The 26,023-nt window shown below is 36.6% G+C and overlaps 1 protein-coding gene across 5 annotated transcripts in view; it reads left to right on the forward strand.

The window, feature by feature from the left end:
- chinmo (Chronologically inappropriate morphogenesis) overlaps positions 1–13,675 on the forward strand; it is a 144,968-nt gene extending 131,293 nt beyond the window's left edge. For 3 of the 5 annotated variants that reach the window (XM_088266217.1, XM_088266214.1, XM_088266215.1), the window contains 5 exons: positions 5,851–6,074; positions 7,316–7,686; positions 11,102–11,337; positions 12,118–12,303; positions 12,637–13,675. In XM_088266217.1, coding sequence (XP_088122343.1) covers positions 5,851–6,074; positions 7,316–7,686; positions 11,102–11,337; positions 12,118–12,303; positions 12,637–12,866 — 1,247 coding nt within the window. In that variant the 3' untranslated portion in view covers positions 12,867–13,675. The remainder of the gene's footprint in view (positions 1–5,850; positions 6,075–7,315; positions 7,687–11,101; positions 11,338–12,117; positions 12,304–12,636) is intronic. The other 2 variants (XM_088266216.1, XM_088266218.1) reach the window with 1 other exon arrangement.
- Positions 13,676–26,023: the final 12,348 nt, after the last annotated feature.

Genomic DNA, 26,023 nt, shown 5'->3' on the forward strand with positions numbered 1-26,023 from the left:
TTATTTTAAAAAATCAATATTGTCAAGTTAATAATTAACATTTAAAGCATTATAATCTTGGATAATGCTTGAGGACACCCAAAATCTCTACAAAATTTATACCAGGAAATCAATGTTGGGTTTCTTCCTTACAATACTACGTGTCTCATACAACCCATGGACCAAACGGTGATAGCTACGTTTAAACGATATTATATGCAGTCGAAAATGAATCAGGCTATCAAGGCAACTGCCATGGAAGGTGGGCCCACATTTAAAGATATCTGAAAGAATTATAACATATGGAATGCAAGAAACAATAAATTATTTTTATAACTAATGATGTTAATATTATTTTTAAAGGAAAATGGTCGTTATTGTCGGTTAAAAGTTATTGCAGAATACTGTCTCCGGCCGCCCAGCACATTACGTATACGTGATACACAATAATATACACACACGCCCGTATCGTTGATCTCATGAACTGCGAAAAAATAAATTCAAGGCCATTCCTCGCTCGTATCAAGGAGGTCGATGACTTTTACCAGATAATTGCAATCTTTATCCACTATACAAATAAGCGCTTATGTGCATACGTATGAATATGTATATTATCTGCATGTGTAATTAACTTCTAATATTTGCATAATCCAGAGGTGTGCCGAGCTGATCGCGGCAGAAATGCAATATGTTATTTTCTTAATACATTCATACAGAAAATTTATGATTATTCTCACGCTTTTGGCCTTATTTTCGCTACAGAAATTCAATCATGTCATTATATAATATTGATGTATTTATAATATATCGAGTGGAATTTGTGTCATTCCGTAGAAAAATTTATAACACGTACTCTTCTTAACAAAATTGTAATTATTTTAAGTTTTTAAACCTACATCACTAATTACTCTATTGTTATATTTGGATTCTTGTAGTATTTTTAGAAACATGTTTTCAGTACTGAATTGTTATATTTATATTCTTGCAGTATTTTTAGAAACACGCTTTAATTACTGTTTCGTTATATTTAGATTCTTGCAGTATTTTTAGAAATATGCATTAATCACTGTACTGTTATAATTATATTTTTGCAATGTTTTTTTATAAACATGCTTTAAAATCAAAATGTTGGACTGGAGAAGCTATTAATAATACGCGCACTCGGAAATTAAACTCGGGGGCAGAGAAATTAAACGGTTCGAATTATTTTTCATTACTTATTCAGTATAAATCATTCGATGATTTCCTTGAGGGGTGTATGACTTTCCCTCTTCATTTAGATGCAGTTAAGTTTGATAAATTTAAAAAAAAAATTCTTTGAAATTTTATAATAGAAATACTAAAATTATTTTCGACGCTCTATTCTTTTCATTTGTAATTAAAAAAAAAAACCTTTGATTTTTTTTACATGGAACACGTCATATTTTTTTATTACTTTACCCGTATTATGGATTTAAAGTACTTCTTCCATTCTTTTAAAATATCGCTCTCGACTTAAATAAAATATAAAAACGAAAATAATGACAGAAACCGGCAAATATATTAAAAACATATTTGTGTTTAGATATTTAAATTTCATACTATTCTCGTAGGGCTCAGCGGTCCGTTATATAAAAAGGAATCAATATTTGCTACAATGGGCTCGAACCTAGAAACTTTGACTCGGAGTCCACAACACAAACCACGGGACCGCAACCCGATATTTAAAATTTTACCGTGTTTTATATTTTTTATAATTTTCACAGTCCAAAAGCGGACGTGTGAAAAGTTTGAAATTTTGAAAAAAATACAGTTGCCATTAATTTGGCATGTTTATTCCAATTCCTCGGAATTCTAGTATCGGACATTTGTGTACAAAACATCAGCGTTAAACTCGTGTAAGTAAATTTATTGTTATCTGGGCATTAAAAAAATACGTGAATCTCGACCTTTTAACAAATGAATGAATAATATATTGACCTCCCATTTTGTGTTATCGCTTACGTTGTTTACGTTTAAAAGTGTTAGAAGGAAGTAGTTTTTATACAACTTTATTACATTTTTCTTATTATATAAGTGGGTATGTGTAATTTACTGGGAAGTAAAGTTTTGATTATTTTTAAATTAAATGTTCGCGGTATTATGCATTAAAATTGTCTTAGCGTAAAAAATATCGGTAAAATGCTGCAACTTATTATTGTCCACATAATTGTCCGCCTCCATGGTGTAATGGTCAGCATGCTCGCCTACCGTTCTGGAGGTCCCGGGTTCGATTCCCAGGGGGGTTTAATAAATATAAGTGATTTTTTCACTCTAATATTTATTCAATATTACACTGGACTGGTACCTGAAGTGGAGGGCTGATCACCTTTCCTTCATGTGTAATCGATCAAGATAACACTGCGTTTATATGAAGCAGTGCCCTATGCACCATTGGGGTGCGGTAAGGGTTTTTATTATATTTTATTATAATTGTATTACAAGCAATGTGCCTATTTATTACGAGTGCTATTCATAATACAATGTTCTGTGATGATTGTAGTAACTAAACTTATCAATCAATTATTTGTCATCTTCACTCTTAGCTTAAACAAAATTTCAGTAGAGTAGGTCGAGTAAGTTTTATTTGCTCTATATATATATATTAATTTATCGTTTTGTTGTTTCCATTCAACTGAACCAATATAGAGGGTCAACCTCTATATTGGTCATTTATTTGTACCCGAGAGCCTGACGAATATGGAAATTGACTGACTAAAATTCAATTAATACGTTCCTGGCCTCAAAATATACTACGTATTTGATTTTAAAATTGAATTAAAAATAATTACAGTTGAAATAGAAGTAAAGGAAACTAAGTATTGTTAAGGCGGAGAGTTCAATTATAGCGTCAGATTTCGGTTTTCGTTTTGCTGACGATTCAGTTGAACTTAATTAGGAACTTATCGCATACTTTTTGTTGTTTTCTCTTTTATAAATTCTACTGTTAATAATCACTTCATCACTGACTGCATTTATGAAATTAAATTTAAACCCTTGTTTTTTTACTACAAAAGTTATATTATTTTTATTTTAACACATAGATAAATATAACTAAAGTGGGAGTATTTTAATTTAATTTTATCGTGTCTTACCACAAAGTGAATGCCGAAACAATAAATAAAATGATGCATTTATGTTTTTGACTTGAGTAACATTGCAACGCTGCCTCTTTTCCACCGTTGTCTGCGTTTTGACAGTTAAACAGCATTAGACAGCATTTCCCTAATTTCGGCAGTAGGCCGTGTGGAGGCGTCACTCAACCCTTGTTATGTTGTCGAATATATTAATTTATTGGACGAATATCGAATATCGACCAATAAATAAAATAAATCAACAAATATCGAGTATGACGATTATAGAGGGTGATAAATAAAGACATTCCGATGAATGATAGTACATGATTTGATCAAACGAAAAATAAAAAATATCTCAAGTTATAATTTTGTTTTGACGAAGATAATTAACTCCTTGTTATCATAATTTTTGTAGATATTTCTTGATGAAAATTCGTTGTTTTATTTTTGTTATGTATTGTTGTTACAATGTATGAAATACAAATTCTTGTTGTGTATATGGTTTGACTTTTAATTTTTTACAACAAACTCCCGGGCGCTTTCACCTAAAAAGGTATCTTAAGAATGGTAACCTGTATTCATAAATTGATCCTTAAAAACTAACACAATACTTATGACACCGTAAAAAATACTAAGAATGACAAATAAATAAGAATGATAAATGAAATTTATATATATATATATATATATATATATATATATATATATATATATATATATATATATATATATATATATATATATATATATATATATATATATATATATATATATATATATATATATATATATATATATATATATATATATATATATATATATATATATGTATATGTGTATAAATATATATAAATACTTAGGGATTTCTGGATTAATATGTTAAGACCTTCCTGCTTTCTAAGGCAAAAGAGCTCAGCTGTTGGGTTTAAAAAATATAATGTGAAATTAGTTAATATTTTGACATTGTGTCTGAATTTCTAAAAACAAAATAAATGTATGTTTTCATTTCGTTTTGTTTTTAGACCGACTTATTATTTTCGTAAACGAATTGCACGTTTTTAGTTGTTATCTTCGATCGTATTTCTCAGAATTTGTACCCATATTGTTGCAAAGGAGATTTGCTTATCGTGTGTGTATTCAAGGCCATCGTGTCACCGTATCGCCCATGTAGGTACGAGTACATACTATACACGCCACAACCATTGATGTAATCGTGTTGATAAAATGCAAGGCTTCCTTCAAACCGCCAACTATTATTATACATGTGTGTCTAATAATATTATGCTCACATTCAAAAGGTACTTGAACTTCATATTTTAGTTTGGATTGAATAATAAGTACGTAAGTATTGTAACCTGCAGTAGCATGACATCATCTGAATATTACATAATATGTACGTAGTAAGTAACATTCGCACAACGTTACTATCAACTATTTAAAAAATAATCTTATGACCCGGAAGTGTTTTTATTTTAGTCACCCTTTCTGTTGTCAGCTTATTTAAGGTTAACCATCGAACTAGGCATTTCATTCATTATTTTTTTTATGTACCATAGTATCAATTCAAGATTATGCAGTTGGTTCGGCAGCTTTACGTTTTACGCATAAAATACGTTTTTATCAAAGGCTGCAATATACGGACGGACACGGCGGCAATGATAACATCCTAATTCGGCAAGAATACTCGTATATTACCACCGAGATCATTTTTACTTTACTTACAACTAGGAATAAACTGTAAGCTTAATTTTTACAATTTTACTTTCAAGATTTGTCGTCTTGTGACCGGGGAAAAGGAGTGTTTTTTGGGCAACAATATTTGCGCTTTTTTTTATTTTATTTCCAATAGTGTTCCGTAATTGAACTTTTTAATTATTTATAACTTCATTTTTAATTGAACTTCACTGGGTTTTGATTTATTTCATTCGTATTCATTGATGAGCGTTGTTTTGTGTTACGTTAATTTGGTTGGTTCTTTGAAATCTGATATCAATCGAAATAACACTTTCCTTATCATTCATCGTTCACTTTGCGTAATACCAGTTTAAAAAAAAGTGGTATTACACAAAGTGAATGATGAATGATAAGGAGAATGTTATATTACCATACCGCAAAGTAAACAATGCTTTTAATATACAAAATTAATCGAAATACATAAATGTGCCGACTATTTTATTTTGATTATTTTTTCTTATGAAAAACATATTCATAAACGTAATTTTAAGGCGGTATAAGGTTTTATTAAATCTAAATTTGTTTTTAATATTTACACAACCACAGTCGTTTTCATCGACAGGTGAATATTCTATTTACCTGTCGATGAAAACAACTCTGGTTTTTGAAACTAGTCGCGTGTAATGAAATAAAACTCAATAAATGGTATTATACGAGTGTTCCATTAAAAAAATAAACCTATGTAGAATAATAAAATTTTGCTGCCTCAAAACTTAATTTTAAAATTTTTAGTTACTATTTTTTAAAACGAATAAAATTACATTTAAATATTAGTTAAAGTTTTGTACTGACATTTCATGGTGGAACTGCATTTTATAAAATGAAATAACTGTATTTTTTTTCACATGAATTTTATTTGACCAGCAACCGGGTTTCGTCGTTACCGACATCATCAGACTGGGTCTGATCAGACCGGTCTGATGATGTCGGTTACGACGAAACCCGATTGCTGGTCAAATAAAATTCACGTGGAATAAAAATCAATGTCGACAATATTATTTTTGAAAATGCGCCTATTTCATTAGCGTTTCTTTGTTTTCAGGAACGACATTTCGGGCGCACAAGCTGATCCTCGCGGCGTGCAGCAAACACTTCCAGGAGCTGTTCGCCGCCGCGCCGCCCAGCCATGCCGGTCCCTGCTACGTCATCCTGGAGGCGACCAGCGCCGCCAACATGGCCGCCCTGCTGGAGTTCATGTACAAGGGCGAGGTGCACGTCAGCCAGGAGGCGCTCTCGGGCTTCCTCAAGAGTGCCGAGAGTCTGCAGGTACGCAGGCATTTTGGGGGTGATCTTTGTCACTAACTAGCTCCTCATCCATCACACCGATCCGCTCCACACTGATGACTGGCAATCATCATCGATTTGCATCGCTACTATTCTCCAATACATCTTCTTCAGGTGTATGCATATGAAAAGGCCGTTTGCTGATAGATGTCACCAGCTTTTGTTCGTATTTGAAGTTTGCAACGCGTTGCTTAATACTCTTAAAGTGGGGACTGACCGGAGCATTTAGTCATAACGTAAAGGTGGAGACTGACCGGAGCATTTTGTCGTAACGTAACACGTTACGATGCGAACATTCAGGCAGTTAGTTCAACGAGCCGAGCGCTCCATCCATAGTTTCGGATGCTCGGCGATGCTCGCCGCGAGCCTTGTTACGACGTTATGTTACGACGAAATGCTCCGATCAGTTTCCACCTTAACATTCGCGGTGAGCATCCGACTTCGGATGGACTGGAGCGGCGAGCAGCTCGGCTCGCTGTACTGACTATACGAATGCTCGCAGCGTAACGTTACAACAAAATGACTCCAGTCTTAATATATCAGCTGTCAAAAGTATGATAAGCCGTTCGTTTGCAGCTAAGTATGTTTTTCATAGACTTGAAAGTTTCGCACCGAAAAAAGTATTCTCGGGAAATTTTGCTTTTCGCTTTTCACTGAAATAAAACTGCTGCTGAAGCGCGTAGAAAAAATACTGGGTTGGTTCGGGTCAAGCATCAACATCACAAGCAAAACGGAACAAGAGAAGGTTCTGCTCTGCATCTGGTGGGACCAGAAAGGTACTGTGTATTTTGAGATTTTGAAACCTGGTGAAAAAGTTACTTCTCATCGCTACCGACAACAGCTCATCAATCTGAATCAAGCTTTGAGGAAAAACATAGTGAATAGGCCAACAGACATGGCAGTATGTTCTGTTGGCGCATTCACAAAGTGATTTTGCCGCACGACAATGTCCGGTCGTACGTGGCTAAGCCAGTCCAGGAAACGTTGGAAGCACTAGGCCGGGAAGTCTTGAAGTATTCCAACATTTTGAGTGTGTCCAAATACTTGTTCACAAAATCTGGATTATCTCTAATTACAGGAGTTACCTTCATATTATTTTTTGATAAGTGATCACTTAAACCAGCCTATGACGGTCGTCAGCCCCGTTCTTCATCTTTGATGAGATGTCAAAAAATAATATTAAAGTATTCCCTCTAAAAACGGTTAATTTTTGTGATCTGCAGGTGAAAGGACTGAGCATAGAGCACGAGAAGCTGGCGGTGGCCCAGAGCCAGCACCCCGGCGGGGGTGGCAAGGTGAAGCTGAACAACAGCGCGTCGTGCGGCGCGGGCGGCGGCGCGGGCGAGGCGGAGCCCTTCCCCGCGCTGCCGTACATGCAGGCCGGCGTGCTGCCGCCCGCGTACCACCACCGCGGCTACCCGCCGCCGCTGCCGCCGCCCATCCACCACCACCACCAGTTCGCGGGCGAGCTGCCGCGCCGCCGCGCGCTGCGCTCGCCGCAGGACGCGCAGCCGCCCGAGCTGCGCTCCTCCGTGCTGCGCGACGGCAAGGCGCCGCTCTCGCCCGCCCCGTCACCGCACGCCAGAAATTACAGGTACCTACCTACAACATTATTTATCAAACACTAATCAAATGTGATTCTGCTCAATACAAAAAGCTTCTTCATCTCACCAATAGATGTCTCTAGTGAAAATTCTAGTGATTCAGTTACAATGTTTCGAAACGGATCATATATATATATATATATATATATATATATATATATGTATGGAAGGATGAAAGCAGTCAGACTGAATCCAGTCGTTTGAATGGTGAAGGAATGCCAGAAATTACAGGTACATACTTATTTATGAAGGATGAAATGTGATTATAATCCAGGATTCGAACCTCACATACAAAGAAAACAGTTTTTGCTCAATAAAAAAAGCTTTTTCATCTCACCAATAGATGTCTCTAGTAAAAATTCTAGTGATTCAATTTTAATGTTTCGAAACGGATCATAAATATAGAAGTATGAAAGCAGTCGGACTGAATGCAGTTATTCGAACGGTGAAATAAGGAAGGAATGGAAAGCTGAGAGGATTATCGATAAAATTAAGAAAGGCGTGTTAAGACGTTTTGAACGTGTGGAAGGAATGAGTGAGGAAAGAACGGTTAAACAAATTTATGAGGCGAGTGTAGTTGGAAAAAAGAGCAGAGGAAGACCGAGAAAAACTTGGCACGATCAGGTATGTCAAATACTTAAAAGCGGTCAGGTTAGGAGTTGAAATAATCGTCGGGTATGAATTAGGAGATACATGAACGTGGAAGAGGCGAATGCTTTGCAAAGACGGAGTGGTGTAGCTTTTTATTCACTCTGCTCGTTGATTAGTTAGTTAGTTTATTTATTGATCAAATTAATATAGGGTCGACGAGGTGTGGGCAGAAGACAGATCTCCTGGCTCTGGAATAAAGGCGCTGTTTTACTAATGTTTAGAGCTGCTTGAGACAAGGACAATTGGTCTCGAGTAATAGTCTACGTCAGGGGCAACTAACATGACTCGAACAGAAGAAGAAGATGATTTATAAATTGTCATCATACACATAGTTATAAATTTACAGATTACGGTATTATGCCCTCACAAAATATGCCGAACCCTCTTCTAATGCAACGCAAAATCTGCTGACGACGGCAACGGTCCAGCTTCTCCTAAGGAGTTTTACGTGGTTTTCTCCCAGTAATGAACAAATGCTGAGAAATTCTTGATTGGCCCACACTGGATTCTCCCTCCTGTTCCCAACACAGATTTTTTTTCTTTCTTCTTTTCTCCCAATACTGTGGATTGGTCTGCAGCAATAAATGACACCTCCTTCGCCACTCCAGTCTATTTTGTGAAACTTTCTTTAGCTTTTTTTTATGTTAGAAGAATGAAAATCCACTATAATCTATAAAGCTTGTATGTAATAAGCAAGGTAAAATTATAAATGCAACTCCCATCTAAAAAAAAAATGCTCTTCGAATTTTCCCGTGCCAAGGGTACATTTTACATCATGATATTATCATTTCTACATCATTTTTAAGTGAGAAGCGCTAAAACGTTCTCCCTCACAACCTCATTATTGAGGATTCTACAGAGCCCTGAATGTTGAAAAGATTATGGAAAAAAGTATTGCTTGAATTGCAATTTCAAGGTTACCAAAAAATCTGAAACCGCACTGTATTTAATATCCGCACATATTTCTTGCAAATGTAATGGTCTGTGTCGCAAAAGGAGTTAAATCCTTAGGGGACATCTCGTTTATGCTGAGTATGTGAGAATACTCGCTTTTACTTAACAATATGGTTTGTTGAAGGTTTGTTATACTAACACATTCTTGACGGGCGGTTTTTTCATCAACCCTAACTCTAATTATACTCAGAGAGCCTGGCGCCCGACCCTCAGTATACTTATCACAAGTAACCATAAACCTAATTCCAATATGTACAATGTTTTTTGGTGTCTCTCGCGCTCTACCAAAAGTAAGCAAATATAACACTTTTAAGCGTCTCCCGCTCTCTATCAACAGTATTTTAAGTATGGTTTTAAGTGTTTCCCGCAAACAATGTATTAAGGACTAGATTTTATTAATGGGGACTTGTCGCAATAGATCCTTAGGAGTTACGATGATGTCAATCTTACGGCACAGTCTACGGTTTCCAATGGACCTGCAAAATACTAAGGCTAGTGAATTGGTTAATTTGCAGGTGAAAAAAGTGAAAAAGTGGTAGTGTCCTTGGAGAACAGTCATAAATGAAGGATAACGACTTACTGTCCTAAAAAATATTAGCGTATGACAAATATTATATCACTCAAAATGATAATCTATTTTTCCTAGATTATATCTAAGTAATGGAAAGTTTTATTAAGGAAATGTTGATCAATTCAATATTTTGCAATGATTAACCGCATTTATCTCAAATATTTTTTGGTAGAATATACTTGGGTGATAGAGAAATCAATGATTAAACTTATACCTGCACCGGGCCAGACATTGTGTCCCACGGAGCTGCCTACTAGAATCATACGGGCCAGAATGTCTGGCCTACAGAGTGGTAAGAGTTTAGGCCTTCTAAAGTTTTGTAATCATTATTCCAATTTGACAATCTCCAATCAAGTCCCTGGTAGTTAAATCTGGTGCTTAATATATCAAACCATGTTGTTTAGTACGAGCGAGTATTCTCACATCCTCAGCATAAACGAGATGTCTCCAGATGATTCAAATCCTTTTGTGTCACAGACCATTACATTTCATTCGATACAATGCCGGTTTCATATTTTTTTCAGATTGTAGCCCTACTTCATGTGATATATATTTTTTTCATTCACCTTTTTAACTCGAATTAGTGAAATTCTTACAAATTCACAAATGAGTGCATTTTCAAATGTCAATGTTGCGGTAAATTATCTTTTCCCAGTTATATCTTGGCTGCAAAATAAAAGGTGCAATTCTACATTTTTATTTTTATCTTGTATTTTCATTGAAACATTGAGATTCGTTATTGCATAACTTGTTGGATGCAGTCTTTATTGTAATCTCTGTAACTGTAGTATATTCTGGAGTGCACTATTGCTGACCACTATATGAATGCCGTCTCCATCGTTCCGTTGGAACAAAGGCAAAATAAAGGAATGGGTGAATGATCAAGAGTTAATTTTATCAACCTTTTTAAAATGTTTATATTCTTAATTTTTCTCTCTTTTTTGTGTGTATATTAGATTAAAATCATTAAAAAACGTACTCAAAAAGAACTCCAACAACATGACACACAAGGTGGCTTGGTGGGTCTCTGCAAAAAAATTGTTTTAAATATGTTTAAAATTGTGATTTCAATAAATCTTAATAAAAAAAAAATCTTGTTGATAGAGTAGGATTGACCAGCTCTCTTTTGTGTCATTAATGACCTAGCCGCTATCAACCAAATGCGGTTGTTAAGCATCGGTTAAGGGTGAGGAGAAAGAAAAAATTAAATGAATCAAATTGTTTTCCAGGCCAGGATCGAGTAGTTCAGTAGCCGGCAGCTGTGGCGGTGACGAGCCGGACACGCGGTCGTCTCCGGGGTGCCGCTTCCCCGAGGAGGGCGGAGGGGGAGGGGGAGGGGGTCCCTCCACGCCCCTGTCCCTGCAGCCCCCGCACACCCCCACCACCCCCAGCAACAACGGCTACGAGCGCGGCGGCGCCGACGAGGCTTGCGAAAGGAGGCAGTCTGTAGACCAGGGAGCGGAAGGTATACAAATTAATATACAAACAATATATAATTTCTACACTGGGGTACTTCTAGAAAATTTGGTGATGGACTTACAATCTTGTATTTATTTAGATTGGCAGTGACAGGTATATTGAAAGCTTTTAAATGTAAATGCACGGTAAAATCGGGATACAATTTTATATTGTTTCACATTTTCAATAAATTTCGCAACTTAGTTCAAAAAAAAAATTGTTTGGCAAGAGCAGATCTGTCAGGAAGCCTAGATGCATCTGTATCAGATCTGGGCATGCGGTGGGACAGCTTTCAATATAATATGTAATTTCTATTTTGGCATTACTTCTTTAATTTAAGACTCAGGCTTTTGTCTCTGCTGTATTTCCTTTGCTCTTTTTCCGTAGCCTGTGTAAATTTTAAGATCTTGGATACATGATTTTTGTATGATCTCTATATGTAATGGTGGGGACTGACCGGAGAACTTCGTCGTAACGTTACTTCGTAACGTCGTTCGTGGCGAGCATCCGACTTCGAATGGGGCACTCGGAACGCTGTACTGACTATATGAATGCTCGCATTGTGTTACGTTACGACGAAATGACTCCGGTCAGTCCCCCCCTTAAAGAGATTAGCAATACCTGATTGATATAATTATTGCTTTCTATTAAGTAAAATCGTAAATTGGTATATGATATGGGTGACAAATCTCAGATTTTTATCAGTAAAATAAAAGGATATCTTATGTTTTATGTTCAATAGTTATTGAGAGAGGTTGGTTTTATGGAAAATCATCTCCATTTCCAGACTTACGAATCAAGATGGAAACACAAGATTTCCCGAGCAGCGGTGGCGGCGGAGGGGGCCCAGGCGGACCCTACAGCGCTCCTCCCACGCCCCCTGCTCCGCCCCCAGAAGCACCCCCCGAAATACCCCTGTGGCCCGCCAAGCACCTTACGGGAAGCAAATCGGGAGGAATAGCTACTCCGGATGGTAAGAAACTTAGCGATACTTCTTCTTCTAACTCTTATTTGCACCCAATGATGCAAAGGATATACATGAACGTGATCGTTACTTACATGAAGGCAGGATGATCGCTCCTGCGCTTCAGGGACTAGTCCAGGGAATTATTAAATAAATATCCAAGTGTAGAATCATTAATATTTATCTTCACCCTCCCTGGAAATTGAACCTGGGACCTTCAGCACGATAGCTTAACACGCTTACCACTACGCCAAGGAGGCAGACTATGAGCGATACTAAATGCATTCAATGGTAGCCAGAAAATGGGCAGAAGTGTAAATAAAGGATTGTTTGATGTTCCAGGTAAAAAGCTGAAATGCCCGTTCTGCGAAAGGCTATACGGATATGAGACAAACCTTCGTGCGCACATACGGCAGCGGCACCAGGGCATCCGCGTGCCGTGCCCGTTCTGCGCGCGCACGTTCACGCGCAACAACACGGTGCGGCGGCACATTGCGCGCGAGCACAAGCACGAGGCGGCCCTCAAGCAGTTCCAGCAGCACCACGGGCCGCTGCCCAACCACGCGCAGTAGCCGCCCACTGGTGCGCCGCGCCTCCGCCGCATGTCGCTTCTATGTACTTAATACGGACGCATTCTCCCATTGCAGAGATCGCCAAACCTCGCCGTCGTACCGCCGCTCATTCGGGTAATCCGAGTATGACTGTTTAGTTTACGTAACTGTCTCCTAGTCATTGACATAGTTCAGAATCGTTCGCTTATATAATATTTTTATGGAAAGGAGCTTGGCGCGATTTTATACTCGAGAAATCTCTACACGTCTGGTTACTCGATAGTGGATAGTTGGCGGAATGCGAGTCCCGGAAAGTATCATCTCGGACGAGAACGTGGATTAGTCCAGGTCATCCCAGCGGAGGAGAGGCGTCTACATTCACCTAGCATAATTATTTGTTTGCGTAATATCATGGCACGTCACCTTAGCGAGCGAGCCGCGAGAGAATTGCGCTCATCATTTTGTCACAGGCAGATTGGGAATATTCCTCGATATGTGAGGATTTTGCAGATTTGGACCGGTTTATTTTGAATTACAAAATGACATAACTGTGATCTGATATCTCGTTGTGAGTAGTGTTTAATAGTTATAAGCCACGTACGTTAATATGGCTCCACGATTCACTCACCTCCAAACGAGATTGTGGTCTTCATAATTTTGGCTCCGCCTTCAGTTAAATATTATATTAAACTGATAAAATTAATCAGCACGAAACAGATATACCTCAAAGGATCTAATACAAATATTTATAATTAATATTAAGGAGAATATTAAACAGATTTAAAACTTACTATACACAGAGCGTGAAGAAGCTATTTTTAAGAGAAAAATTCTTTGATATACATAAATACACGAAGGTCCATTACAAATGTACACTTATAAGTAAATAATTTGATCTAGTATCTATCACAGTGGGTGGTGTCGCGATTCCTTTGTGCGCTGTGTATATTAAGGGTTTCCCATGTTATCGGTTCAGTAGGTACATGCATAGGCAACCTGTGTTTTGTGTTTTGTCCGGTTGACTGTGAGTTGATGGTTACCTACGAGTATATAAGCTACATGTTAGTGTGTAACTGCGAAGGTGGACGTGGGGCGAGGAGTGGGGGCGGGGAGCGGGGAGTGGGGAGCGGGGGGTGCAGAGTGCAGGAGTGCAGGAGTGAGGGAGAGAGGGAGAGAGGGAGAGAGGGAGAGGGTTAGGTGTAAATATGTGTGGGACTGCGCCCACTGGAGGTTTGGTTAGGACGTACCCGTCTGGAAAGTATCCTAAACACTAAGGTCACTTTGGCTCTGTATGGAGTCTCATTTCTTTACTTTTTTTTCTTTCAAATAATTGTGATTTAAGTTTTACTTAGTTCATTAATTTTGAAAAGTATATGCTTTTTATAAATTTACAAGGGAGGGGTTGTACTTTTATATTGTTATTATATTTAGATAAAAATTGCATTAAATGTCTTTTGATAAATATTAAGGGTAAGATGTATATTATTTTGTATATAAAATTGAAATTGTTTTGTTATATTTTCCAGGCTGGTATAATAGTAAAATTAGTATAGTAGGGATTTCCAGATTTCACCTCTGTTATATATGTAGATGAACAGTTTTATACCGTGGTATGTTAGAAAATGGTTGTACAAAGTACAATGAGATAGGCTAGTTAGTTAGGTAATTGTTTAACAATGTCGGTGTGCGTGGCGGATGAATGAATGGGCTCCTCCTCTGGTTAGCACGCAGCTTGCTGCAACCCTGATCCACTATTTGTAAGTAGATATAGACAATTGGACATCATCTCTGGGCACGTGCTTCACATTTACCTGCTCCAGAGGCTGATGGAAACTGAACGTTGAATACCAAATGCTCCATGTGTAATTTTAAGCTATCGGTCTGACGATATCCTTTCCCTAACTGGACGCTAGTCATTGAAAGTGCAACAAGAAGTGTGTGTTGTTACATTTTGGATGACTGGGGCGCCCGCGGAGCTCCCGCATATGGTTGTCGCGCTCCTCCCTTCCTCCGGGCGCCCTACTCTCAGACTTTGTATCCAAAGTTCTAATTCAGAAACGTTTATCGCTTGAGTCACAACAACGGATCATCTTTATTTGTAGTTTACTTTTACTAGGGATTTAACTAATTAAAGCGTGACTCTGCGGAGTTCCTTGCACACACGCTAGTGCCAAAAGCCTTTATTAATTTATTATCATTTAATTTTCATGTTGAATTCGAGTCAATGTGATCAGTTCTACACGCGAGTGTGACAATACGGAGATATCCCTGATATTTAGGGGTATGTTGCATTCGCGTGTATTGTAATGTTATTGTTTTAAGTTTGTGTCGTTCCACTTTAATTGTACGCTGTTTGCCTTATTCCGCCAGTAGCCAGTAGTCGGTAGCCATAAGCCAGTAAACAGTAACCAGTAAGCAGTAACCAGTGATCGTGTTTCAGCAGAAGTGAGAGTACTCTCTGCTTCCTTCCACTCTACCAGTGACCTCCCCATATACACTATTTACCGTACCCATATACAGTACATCTTCCTTCGGAAATAAGGCAAACCACTTATATATTCATGACATTTATATAATAATTTATTTATATTGACGTTGCAATATACCATAGTGGAGTTTCGTTAGTAATTAGTTTTCAATAGTACGGGTTGTTTTATTATACACTAAGAATACATACAGAATAAATACATTACTTACATAATTTCACCTAGAGATATTTATATCGCATTTAATACAATAGCCAGATAATATTTATTTTCATAAACATATTCATATGAACAGTACAGAGTCTATAACTAATCGAACAGGGTTTTGAAATCATAAATATTTTATTTATCAGTGTTAGTTTTTTGAGTTTTTTTGACTTTCTGAATAATAATTTATCTTAGCGAAGTGGTGCATTTGTGAGGTGTTTTGGTTTTTGGGACAACATGTTTGCACATTGGAGCTGGATCGTGCGGTGAGTAGTATTGTTATTGTATGGACTGGATGACTATGTAGTTGAATATTCACCGTAACCTCCAGCCCGAGTGTACGACCCTTGTTGTAGCTTTCCAGTCAATAGAATAATACCTTAAATACTTATTACTAGGGTCTGATTTGATATTGTTAATTTAAATAACAGGCCATTCAATTGCGGGTATATTATAAATATTCTTTCTACGTGTAAAGTACATTAGGTAGGCTGAGCACTATTAAGTGCGTTGTGAACGGAGAGTGAATGTGACCTTTTTATTTTGTTGTAGTGACGAGTCTTTGTATACTTTGTATATGTATTTTGTATGTGCAGTGCGCAGGTAGGCACACATTTATTGTCTGTGCTTTTTAATTCTTTAAAATATTCTTGTATTTCTTTACGAAGAGGTGATTATTCTGTTCAACAGAACAATTTTATTATTTTAGCTTTCTCATAAATACGCAAGTGAATTTTAAATTCGGACATGTTTTGTGATTTGTTTTAAGTAAGCTTTAGTTGTTCTCTAATTGTCCCAATAAGTGATTTAAATAATTGCAATATGATTGAAATTATTTAGGCATGATATTGATAAGTAAAAGTATGATTTATATGATTGTTACATATGTAGTTTCGATTCCAGTTTCATTATTTTGGGTATGATTCTCAATACTAACGGTAAATCATATTTAGCATTGGCGTAATGCACCATGAATGGTGGAATCCTGTTACTTTCTATGTTGGATAAACTTAAGTTAATGATAATTTATGAAACGGGTATGAATTGAGGTACATAATATAACACATTTAATGTCCTTAATGTCTTTATGTTATTCGGTAAGGTATTCTTTAGGCACAACACTATTGTAACTTTTGGTCTGTCGGTACGTACTGCTACGTCTTTACTCTACGTTAACGCTTCAGGGTGATCTTCGTGTTAAATCAGTTTTGTGGATAAATTATGATGAAAGTCTGTAACATAAATTTGTAATAAGTTTTTTTTACCGAATCAATTAAATACGGAGTACCTATATAATATTGTACCAGCCACATGCTGATAAGAGTAGGAGATGTAGAAGCATGAGAGTGAAAAGTAAGGAATAGCCGTGTCTGTTGGCTGTTAGGAAGATACCTCACCAGAGACGTGTGGTCAGCTCGGAATGGCCACTGCTCCGCTCATATCTCGTGCATTGCAGTTCGCTACTTTCTTCGACCCAGTATTTGCAATAGTGAGTATACATTAAGGACAGTTCTCCCTATGAATGTGCTCAAAGTTTGGGGGAATTTCGTAATTTAGTTTTGTTTTAGTGGTGTATTTATTGAATTGACAGGAGGGTAGCGACAACACTAAGCCAAAGAAATCCGGGGTAGGTGACCCCACTCGTGTTGTCCTCCCTTCCTGGGCAGCCTCTCACCACTGCCGTATCCTAACCATATCTACCTCGTTATACCATCTTATTTTACAATACTCTAGTTTAAGTTTTATTATTATTTTTAGTAACACATCTTATCGATAGTACAAAAATGAGCTACCTCAGGTTTCGAATAATGGATGTATAGATTAAATTGGTGTATTTTCATAACGTAACAGCGTGACAGCGTGAATGCTGTTGCTCGATCACTATAGGTAAAGAATAAGAAGAAAGTGGAATGGGCGAAGAGCGGGAGAGTGTAATATATTGGCTCTCCCGGCGAGCCCGTTTATTTTCTACGCAGATTTTACGTAACATTTATATTAAACATAAGTAGGAGAACTGGCAGTAAGTGCTATGTCTCGGGCAATAATAACGTATGTCTTATAAAGCAGTACAAAGAAGTATGTCCTACTCGCAGGTTCAGCGGAGCCGAGGAGCGAGCTCCCGGGAAAGGGAATGCGAGTAGCCGAGTAGCCGAAATAACTGTATGGTTTTGAGTTTGAATCTCTGCAGCGTAGTTTATTGTTGTATTCTTGCGAGATCAAGGCTCTGCGGAGCATCCACAGCCGGGGCTAGAACGCCGCGTACGATACCTTCCTTCTAGTCCCAGCACAATCTCTTACCATTCTACCTCATTTTCTTTAATTAAATTACATTAATGTTATTATGTTAAATGTAGGCAATGCATTATATATTTGTGGAAGTTTTGAGTTTGTGGAAAAGTTCCTTTATGTTCATCCGTATTTTGGCAGCAAAGTAATAAGAAGACGCTTCACGTTATGAGCTCACCACATGTCTCATGTTACTTTCGATTATAATCTACAAGATAATACAAAATTGTACCTTCTTTCAAACTCTTGCATTGCCAGGAGTATAAACATCCAAATTTTTATTTTATCTTCGTCGTTTACGTTGTATAGATGTTATTATGTTTTACGTTGGATATAAAAGCAAATTAATATAATTGTTTGTTAGGAATTATCCAATTAAAAATTAACAAAATTATAATTTTACTTTTGTTTTATTTTTTCCTTTATTTATACCTATGATTTTATCCTCCTCTCCTTGGTTTATTATCATTATTATTATTAAGTAGTCATTATTTGCTCTAAAGTAAATGAATATAATGTAAATCTATTGGTGTTTGATGTAACCGTGGAATAGTAGTTGAATCCGCTGACATACATTGAGTGCAGTTTACCAAGCAGAAAAGGAGTACAGTCGCAGGTGAGTAACGGTACCTGGGGTCCATCCCCACTTTCCATATCGCTTTTATGGTACTAGTTACGAGTAGTGCCATCTAATTTTTGCCCGTCCAATGTATGTAAATTCAGTTTGAGATCCATCTTTAGAATATTCAGCACTATATTAACAAAATTTATAAAGGTGTATTGCTGTTTGATGTAATAATGGGTAATAGGCGATCACCTGCACGATATGATTTTACTTAGCAACTGCACTTGTTAAATGTGTTGAGAGATAATAGGTGTATACATTAATATATTACAATAATAAATGTTGCATAAGGCAAGCCGTGGTGGGGTGAGGAGCTAGTTGCGGCCACCCGGTATACGGAGAGGTACGACCGCCGCCAGGGTGAGCAGCTAGGCGCGGCCACCCGATATCTCTCTGAGGCTAGCCGTATCAGGGGTGAGGAGCTAGTTACAGTCACCCAAGGCAAAGTGAGGCGGGCCGTGTTGATGTAACCGCTGCCAGGGTGAGGAGCTAGTTACAGTCACCCAAGGCAGAGTGAGGCGGGCCGTGTTGGTGTAACTGCCGCCAGGGTGAGGAGCTAGTTGCGGTCACCCAAGGCAGATTGAGGCGGGCCGTGTTTATGTAACCGCCGCCAGGGTGAGGAGCTAGTTACAGTCACCCAAGGCAGAGTGAGGCGGGCCGTGTTGATGTAACCGCTGTCAGGGTGAGGAGCTAGTTACAGTCACCCAAGGCAGAGTGAGGCGGGCCGTGTTGATGTAACCGCTGCCAGGGTGAGGAGCTAGTTACAGTCACCCAAGGCAGAGTGAGGCGGGCCGTGTTGATGTAACCGCTGCCGGGGTGAGGAGCTAGTTGCGGTCACCCAGTGGACGGGTCGCGCGGGTGTAACCGCCGCCAGGGTGAGCGGCTATCCAGCCACCCGATATCGCACTGAGGCAGGCCATAATTAATATGTGTATGTCTAATATTGCCGAAAGAGCATTTATGTCGTATATACTATAATGAAACAAAATCAAAAGTACAAATTTATCCAAAATTCTTGTTATACGTATAACTACCAGTACAAATTATCTAAAAATGTTTGGATTTCTTAATAAATGTTACCTAACATAATTTCTGGTATAAATGTTGTCTAAAATTCACGTTAGTAATTAAATTGAATATTTTTGTGTATAAAACAAGAGGGTAATGCGTCGCAGTGGCAGATCGGTGCGGTCTATCGGGTCCTCCGGGCTCGGGCATGTCGGGCATGTCGGGCGTGTCGGGCGTGTCGGGCGTGTCGGGCGTGTCGGGCATGCGGCATGTCGGGCGCGTCCAGCTCGGCGGACCCTCTCGTTAGTCCAGACAGTTCTTTTCTTTTCTTTCCAACGGAGCGAGAGAATGTACCCAGCCATTCGAGGGATGCAGTGTAGAATACCGGCAACTAATGTACAAACCTGACACACGGGGACGGTTCGGACAGCCACCGCAAGTTGTAAATTTAAACCATCGGTTGTAAAACTAGTTAGGGTTTTATATGTAGGGTTATGGATGCGAAAATAGTAAAAGGCTTCACATTATTATAGTTTTACACGAAATATGGTCATCAGTGGTCTGTGTCCGTTAAAATATGTCTGTGATTTTTTCAATCAACCCTTATATTTATAATCCCCTAATTTAAGTATAGCACAATTTGTGATTTTATATTAAGATTATTTGCTTTTCTAAATTGAGAACGAAGAGATACGATTATCACGTATTGTGCCGTGATAGAAGAGAACAGATGGAGCTAGAACCGGAACGTACGACCCGAGGGTGAGAGGCCCTAGCGCATGTTTTACTATTTATAATGTGGACTGTATTATGAATTATTTGCACACAAAGTGAGTATAACGGAAGTGTAGGGTGTGATGTCACCTCTGTTATTCGACCATTATCATTACCAATAATAGCCACTCGCTAGGAAACGTTCTGAGCAGAACTCTCTCAGGCTTGACCCATTGTATAACTTATATATATTTATTATATATGTAATATTAATATTTTAAAGATATGTCGGACATGTGAAAAATCTAAAAAAAACAATAAATCGAATTTGTTGCTAAAACATGAGTGTTTCATTTAATTTAATTTCGTTTAATTACTTATTATTTTCTGATCGACTTACAAACATACGATTACAAAAAATCCATGAATGAAATTAAGAAATCATGTATAGATCTGTGCATTGGAGAGTCGACTCACAAATAGTGTTTCTAGGTTCGAGGTCACTTTGCCACAACTTGATTCCTTTTCTACACAAACCGATACTGTTTTTAGGTTTACCTAAAAAAAAGCGTTGAATTGAAGTACATATTTAAGTATGTCTTATGACAAATACAAGTGGAAAAAATGATGAATAGAATTCCTTGTCTAAAAATCAATTCAGGATATCGAATAATAAAATTAATTGTTGCTTACTGCACACATTTTTATTCTTTATATTTTTGTGACATGAATCCATGAGGAGACAATAACATATGTACATCTTGAATAATTTGAAGAACTGAAAATACACTACATCCTTAATCCCACAGACAAAGAAGGATGGACGCTGACAATATTAAAAATTAAATTGAAAAATTAACTTTTTAAAAAAAAAAATAATTTTTAAACTTCTTGTATAGAATATATTTTTAATGAAGGGCTTAATGCTACAGTGTGTTCACAGTTATTTTACCTCTAGTTTAAAAAAAAATCATTATTTATTTGGCAGAATAAATAATTAAAAATAATAAAAACTAGAGGTAAAGTAACTGTGAACAGACTGTATAAAACATTATGTTCTAACCATCCAAAACAGACCAATGATACTGATGGACGTTATAAAGTTGTGCTTGTGCATATGTAAGTATAAACGAAAAAAAAACATAAATTACATTTTTTTTGGACATCTCATCAAAGATGAAGAAGAATATGGAAGTCTGGGCATTTACGGGGCTGACGATCGTCATAGGCTGGTTTAAGTGATCACTTAACACACGTGTAACATTCACCAATTCTACCAATTATTGACATTAATGGATAGAATTGGTGAATATTACACGTGTGTAAAGTGATCACTCAAACCAGCCTATGACGGTCGTCAGCCCCGTAAATGCCCAGACTTCCATATTCTTCTTCATCTTTGATGAGATGTCAAAAAATAATATGAAACTAACTAACTAATATGATACTAACATGAAGTTGACTCGTCCACACTGAGGAAAAGACCATTAAAATTAGAATTTATTTAGGAACATTATAAACCGTGGTGCATATATCGTTGTTAGATTTCATAGTCACTGAAACGTTAGGTAATTCCAAAAAATGTACCCGAAGAAAGCGTGCTATTTTGGTCTTCATAAAAAATAGCTTGACACTTAGGTATTTGCCATAACACACAAACCTACATTGGTTAATTTGGCCACCTTCCTACATCGTGTTTGAATCACTCAGTGTGGCCAAATACATCGCGATTAACGATTCCTTCAGTGAAATAATTATTGCGCAATTTATTCTTCTTATAAAATAGTTGTACGTGCGCGCAATAATATTGTAATATAATCAAGTCACAAACCAGCCACCAGCGCTTTTGATTCCTCGCATGCTTGAGCATAGCACATCGATTACTACTGATGAAATGTCTCCGAGGGAATTAGTAAATTCTCAATGTCGGTCGTCCGACCGTCAGTTCTGAAAACAGTCAAAACAAAAAGGCAGGTACGGACATACAATGCCAGAAAAATGAAAAGGCAGAGTGTAGGAACACGGCTATTATTCAAGTGCCCTTTAAGCTAGACTAGTTTGACGGCTAAAGTACGTGGACTCGAAGAAAGAAAATAATAGCGAATTGTAAATGCCGCGATAAACACTTTTTTATATCGGCCTATTAATAAATTATGTGTTCGTGCTGTGAAACTTCATATATGTACATGTTGGTATGTGCATCGATTGAAATGTTAAAAATTTACATATGATATGGTTCTTTACTTTTTTCAATCTGATGGTAACTAAATTATAATTAATTAGCCAAAATATTTCATGTCAGTTTTGTTAAAATAAAATCAGAGTGTAATAAAATAACAATTACATACTTTTTTCTACATATATTAATATAGGCTTTGTCCGCCTCCGTAGTGTAATGGTCAGCACGCTCGGCTACCGTTCTGGAGGTCCCGGGTTCGATTCCCAGAAGGGGTCAAATAAATATAAGTGATTTTTTCACTCTAATATTTATTCGATATTACCCTGGACTGGTACCTGAAGCTGAAGGCTGATCACCTTTCCTTCATGTGTTACCGATCAAGATAACACTGTGTTTATAATGCAGTGCCCTATGCACCATTGGGGTGCGAAAAAGGGTTTGAATGAAAAAAAAAAAAAATTAATATATCGCTCACTCCTTTCAAGAACGTCATAAATCAAAAAACTTGATTTTTCAGGAGAACGTTTTTAAAGTTTAAAAATATAACACAATGTATTAAAAATAAATATCAAGCCGCTTATTGAACTTTTTACAGTGCAACAGATCTTTTTAGGTAAAACCCGAGGGTTTTTTCTCCATTTGAAAAATATTAAGTATATTTAAAAAATAATTAAACAATACCTTTTCTTCAAAATGCAGAAACAACATTTTCTGCCCTGTAGCGGGTAAATATTAATTTAAAAATATGCCCCTTTTGCTGGGATATAGTACATTTTTTGGGCATTCCGAAAACATGCACAACTGAAAATTGAAGATTTTTGATTTATGACGTTCTTGAAAGGAGTGAGCGATATGTGAAAATAAAATATATACTTTTATGTAGTTGTTATTTTATTATATAAAATGTAGTTCCACTAAGAAATGTCAGCACAAAACTTAAATCTCATAAAATCAGTGATCATTAAACATATCAAACAAAAAATAAAATCCAAATAATAATATGGTCCAAATAATATGTAAATTTTAGATATCTCCACTTATAATTTTTCCAAAATACTTTTAAAAGATATTTTTTTCTGTATTATGTTACCCAAACAATTAATTCTCTTTAAAAAGTGTGCTTTAAAAAAAAAGTTTTTGATGTACAAATAAATTCATGAAAGACTTGATAATTAAGATACACTTCAATGGACCTTCATGGATCCAAATGATATCTAAGAAGCGATTTTCACTAGAATGCGTATTCTGAAAAATTATAATTTTTCTAGAACCATTTCTAGAACTATTCAGTTTAAATAGCTCTAAAACTGAGTCCAGTCTAATTTTTAAAAAAAACTTACGACTTAATTATAAGATACGATGTATAAAGGTTTAATATATATTCACAACATAATATTATAAATTTGAACATTCATTAATTCAAACCCTTATCCGCACCCCAATGGTGCGTAGGGCACTGCATCATATAAACGCAGAGTTATCTTGATCGCTAACACATGAAGGAAAGGTGATCAGCCCTCCGCTTTCGGTACCAGTCCAAGGTAATATTGAATAAATATAAGAGTGAAAAAATCACTTATATTTATTTGATCCCCCCTGGGAATCGAATCTGGGACCTCCAGTACGGCAGTCGAGCGTGCTGACCATTACACTACAGAGGCGGAATTTGAACATTACTGACTATAAACCCAACTGTTCATCATATCCCTTCTTAACATCCAAACTGATCACCCTAACATTGTTTTCTTTATTTTCATCGATTATATAGTTACATCATTCAATAAATACAAAGATTGTTATAATTTGATCATTTAACTATTAAAATTCGTTTTACACTAATGTACAAGCCCTAAACTCTATTTGCCCATCATTTTCAAACAGCTGTATGAACCTTGACCATTACCAGTAGTAGTTCTTTGTTGGTTGAAATATATTGCTTTTTAACAAGCCCGTAACTATTAACCAAAGCATTTGACAAAGCGACTTAATGATTTAAATAAAGGCATTACGTGAGACAAATAATGAAAACTCGATATATATTTTCGGACAAAATGCACTATTTTCACATACGTAATAGAAAGTGATGACTGTATTAATTAGAAACATTGCAGAAACGTTACTGCAATAGTATGTCTTTACATAAAATGCAGAATAACGTTAGGTAATAAAACGCATTTTTCTATTTTTAGAGCACCAGGATAAAGGAACAAAAAAAATGAGAAATTAGGATGCTTTTCAGAATCGCAGAGAAGATTTCTCTACAATGTTTATTTTTTTTAAATATTTTAATTTTTATAAAATTAGAACCCGTAGAAAACCATTTTATTACTGGGTCAGTCGTAGAAGTTTCACATTTTACCTAGTTTTAAAACTGAATTTACTAATTTATCATAATTATTCAATTGTGGAACAACAACTACATACATACAATTGCAGAATTATAGGAGGAAGTTAAGAAATTGACATGTTTTCCAAATTATCATGTTTATGGTATATCACAATGCCATGATTGGGATCATCCCAAATTTAAATTTAATTTATTTTTTTTGACATCTCATCCAAAGATGAAGAACAATATGGAAGTCTGGGCATTTACGGGGAAAGGAATAATCATTGGGCAGATTTTTGATATTTTTTATAAAATATCTAACTAACTAACCGTCAGCTCAGCACGGGTAGGCAGAAGGAATAGAGCGCCACACCACTGTCTTTGCAAACATTCTTCGCCTCTTCCACATTGGTGAATCTCTTCATACATAATGGCCGATAATTCGAACTACTGATCTGTCAACGCCTAAGTGATGTAAATACTGACGGTGAAAAGTTTCCTTTGGTTTTATTTATTTATTAATTACGTGTAACTAGTTTGTAAAGAGTGTTTATAAATCGTTCCGGTTCCTGTCCCTGAGATATTTTACAAGCATCTCACAAACCGGAGTTGCATTTCAGTTTACGACAATAATGACAAAAATCCTTTAAAACGAGAACCTGCTAAAAAAAGAAATTAGTTTAAATTACTAAATGACCAAAGGAAACAGTGAGTTGGTTCTCCGAATGTAATGGCATTGCGTGTCACGCACCTGATGTAAGAATACTGGATATTGAGTACACACTGTGGACTATGGGTGACGGTCTGCAGTACTTACTACCATTGACCAGTGCTACAAATCGCAAGAAGTAAGTAATAAAGCGACCACACCCGAGAGGCGGCCTTGGAAGGTCGATATTCCCCGCTCCGCAGTCTGCAGCCTCCGCAAACCAGCATTGTCTTTATAAACGACCTCGTGGCTTACCATTATAAAAATGCGTACCTATACAAAATACAAAAAAAAATATAAAAAAAGTGATGGAAGGTAATACGTAAAGTACGATTTTAATGAACTTCGTAAAAAAACACACACACCAACAAGTTTATTTTTATTTTTATTATTATTCAACTGCGTCTTTTGTATTAGAAACAACAGATAATTATTTCATATTATAATATAAATATTGATTCAAGTATTTAAAATAAATTCATTGTAATATTTGCAACAATTATTGAATAAATTGCTAATGCCGATATTTTTCGAAGTCAATTCTACGTCGTATATATTTTTTATCAATAATATTTTTGATGTTGTTTTAGTAGTTTTTCAGCTACTAAACTATTTGTACGAAATCAATAATATTT

Source organism: Brachycentrus maculatus, unplaced genomic scaffold, assembly GCF_059751285.1.
Source record: "Brachycentrus maculatus isolate JH-2025_06_01 unplaced genomic scaffold, ASM5975128v1 h1tg000263l, whole genome shotgun sequence".
Lineage (NCBI taxonomy): Eukaryota > Metazoa > Arthropoda > Insecta > Trichoptera > Brachycentridae > Brachycentrus > Brachycentrus maculatus.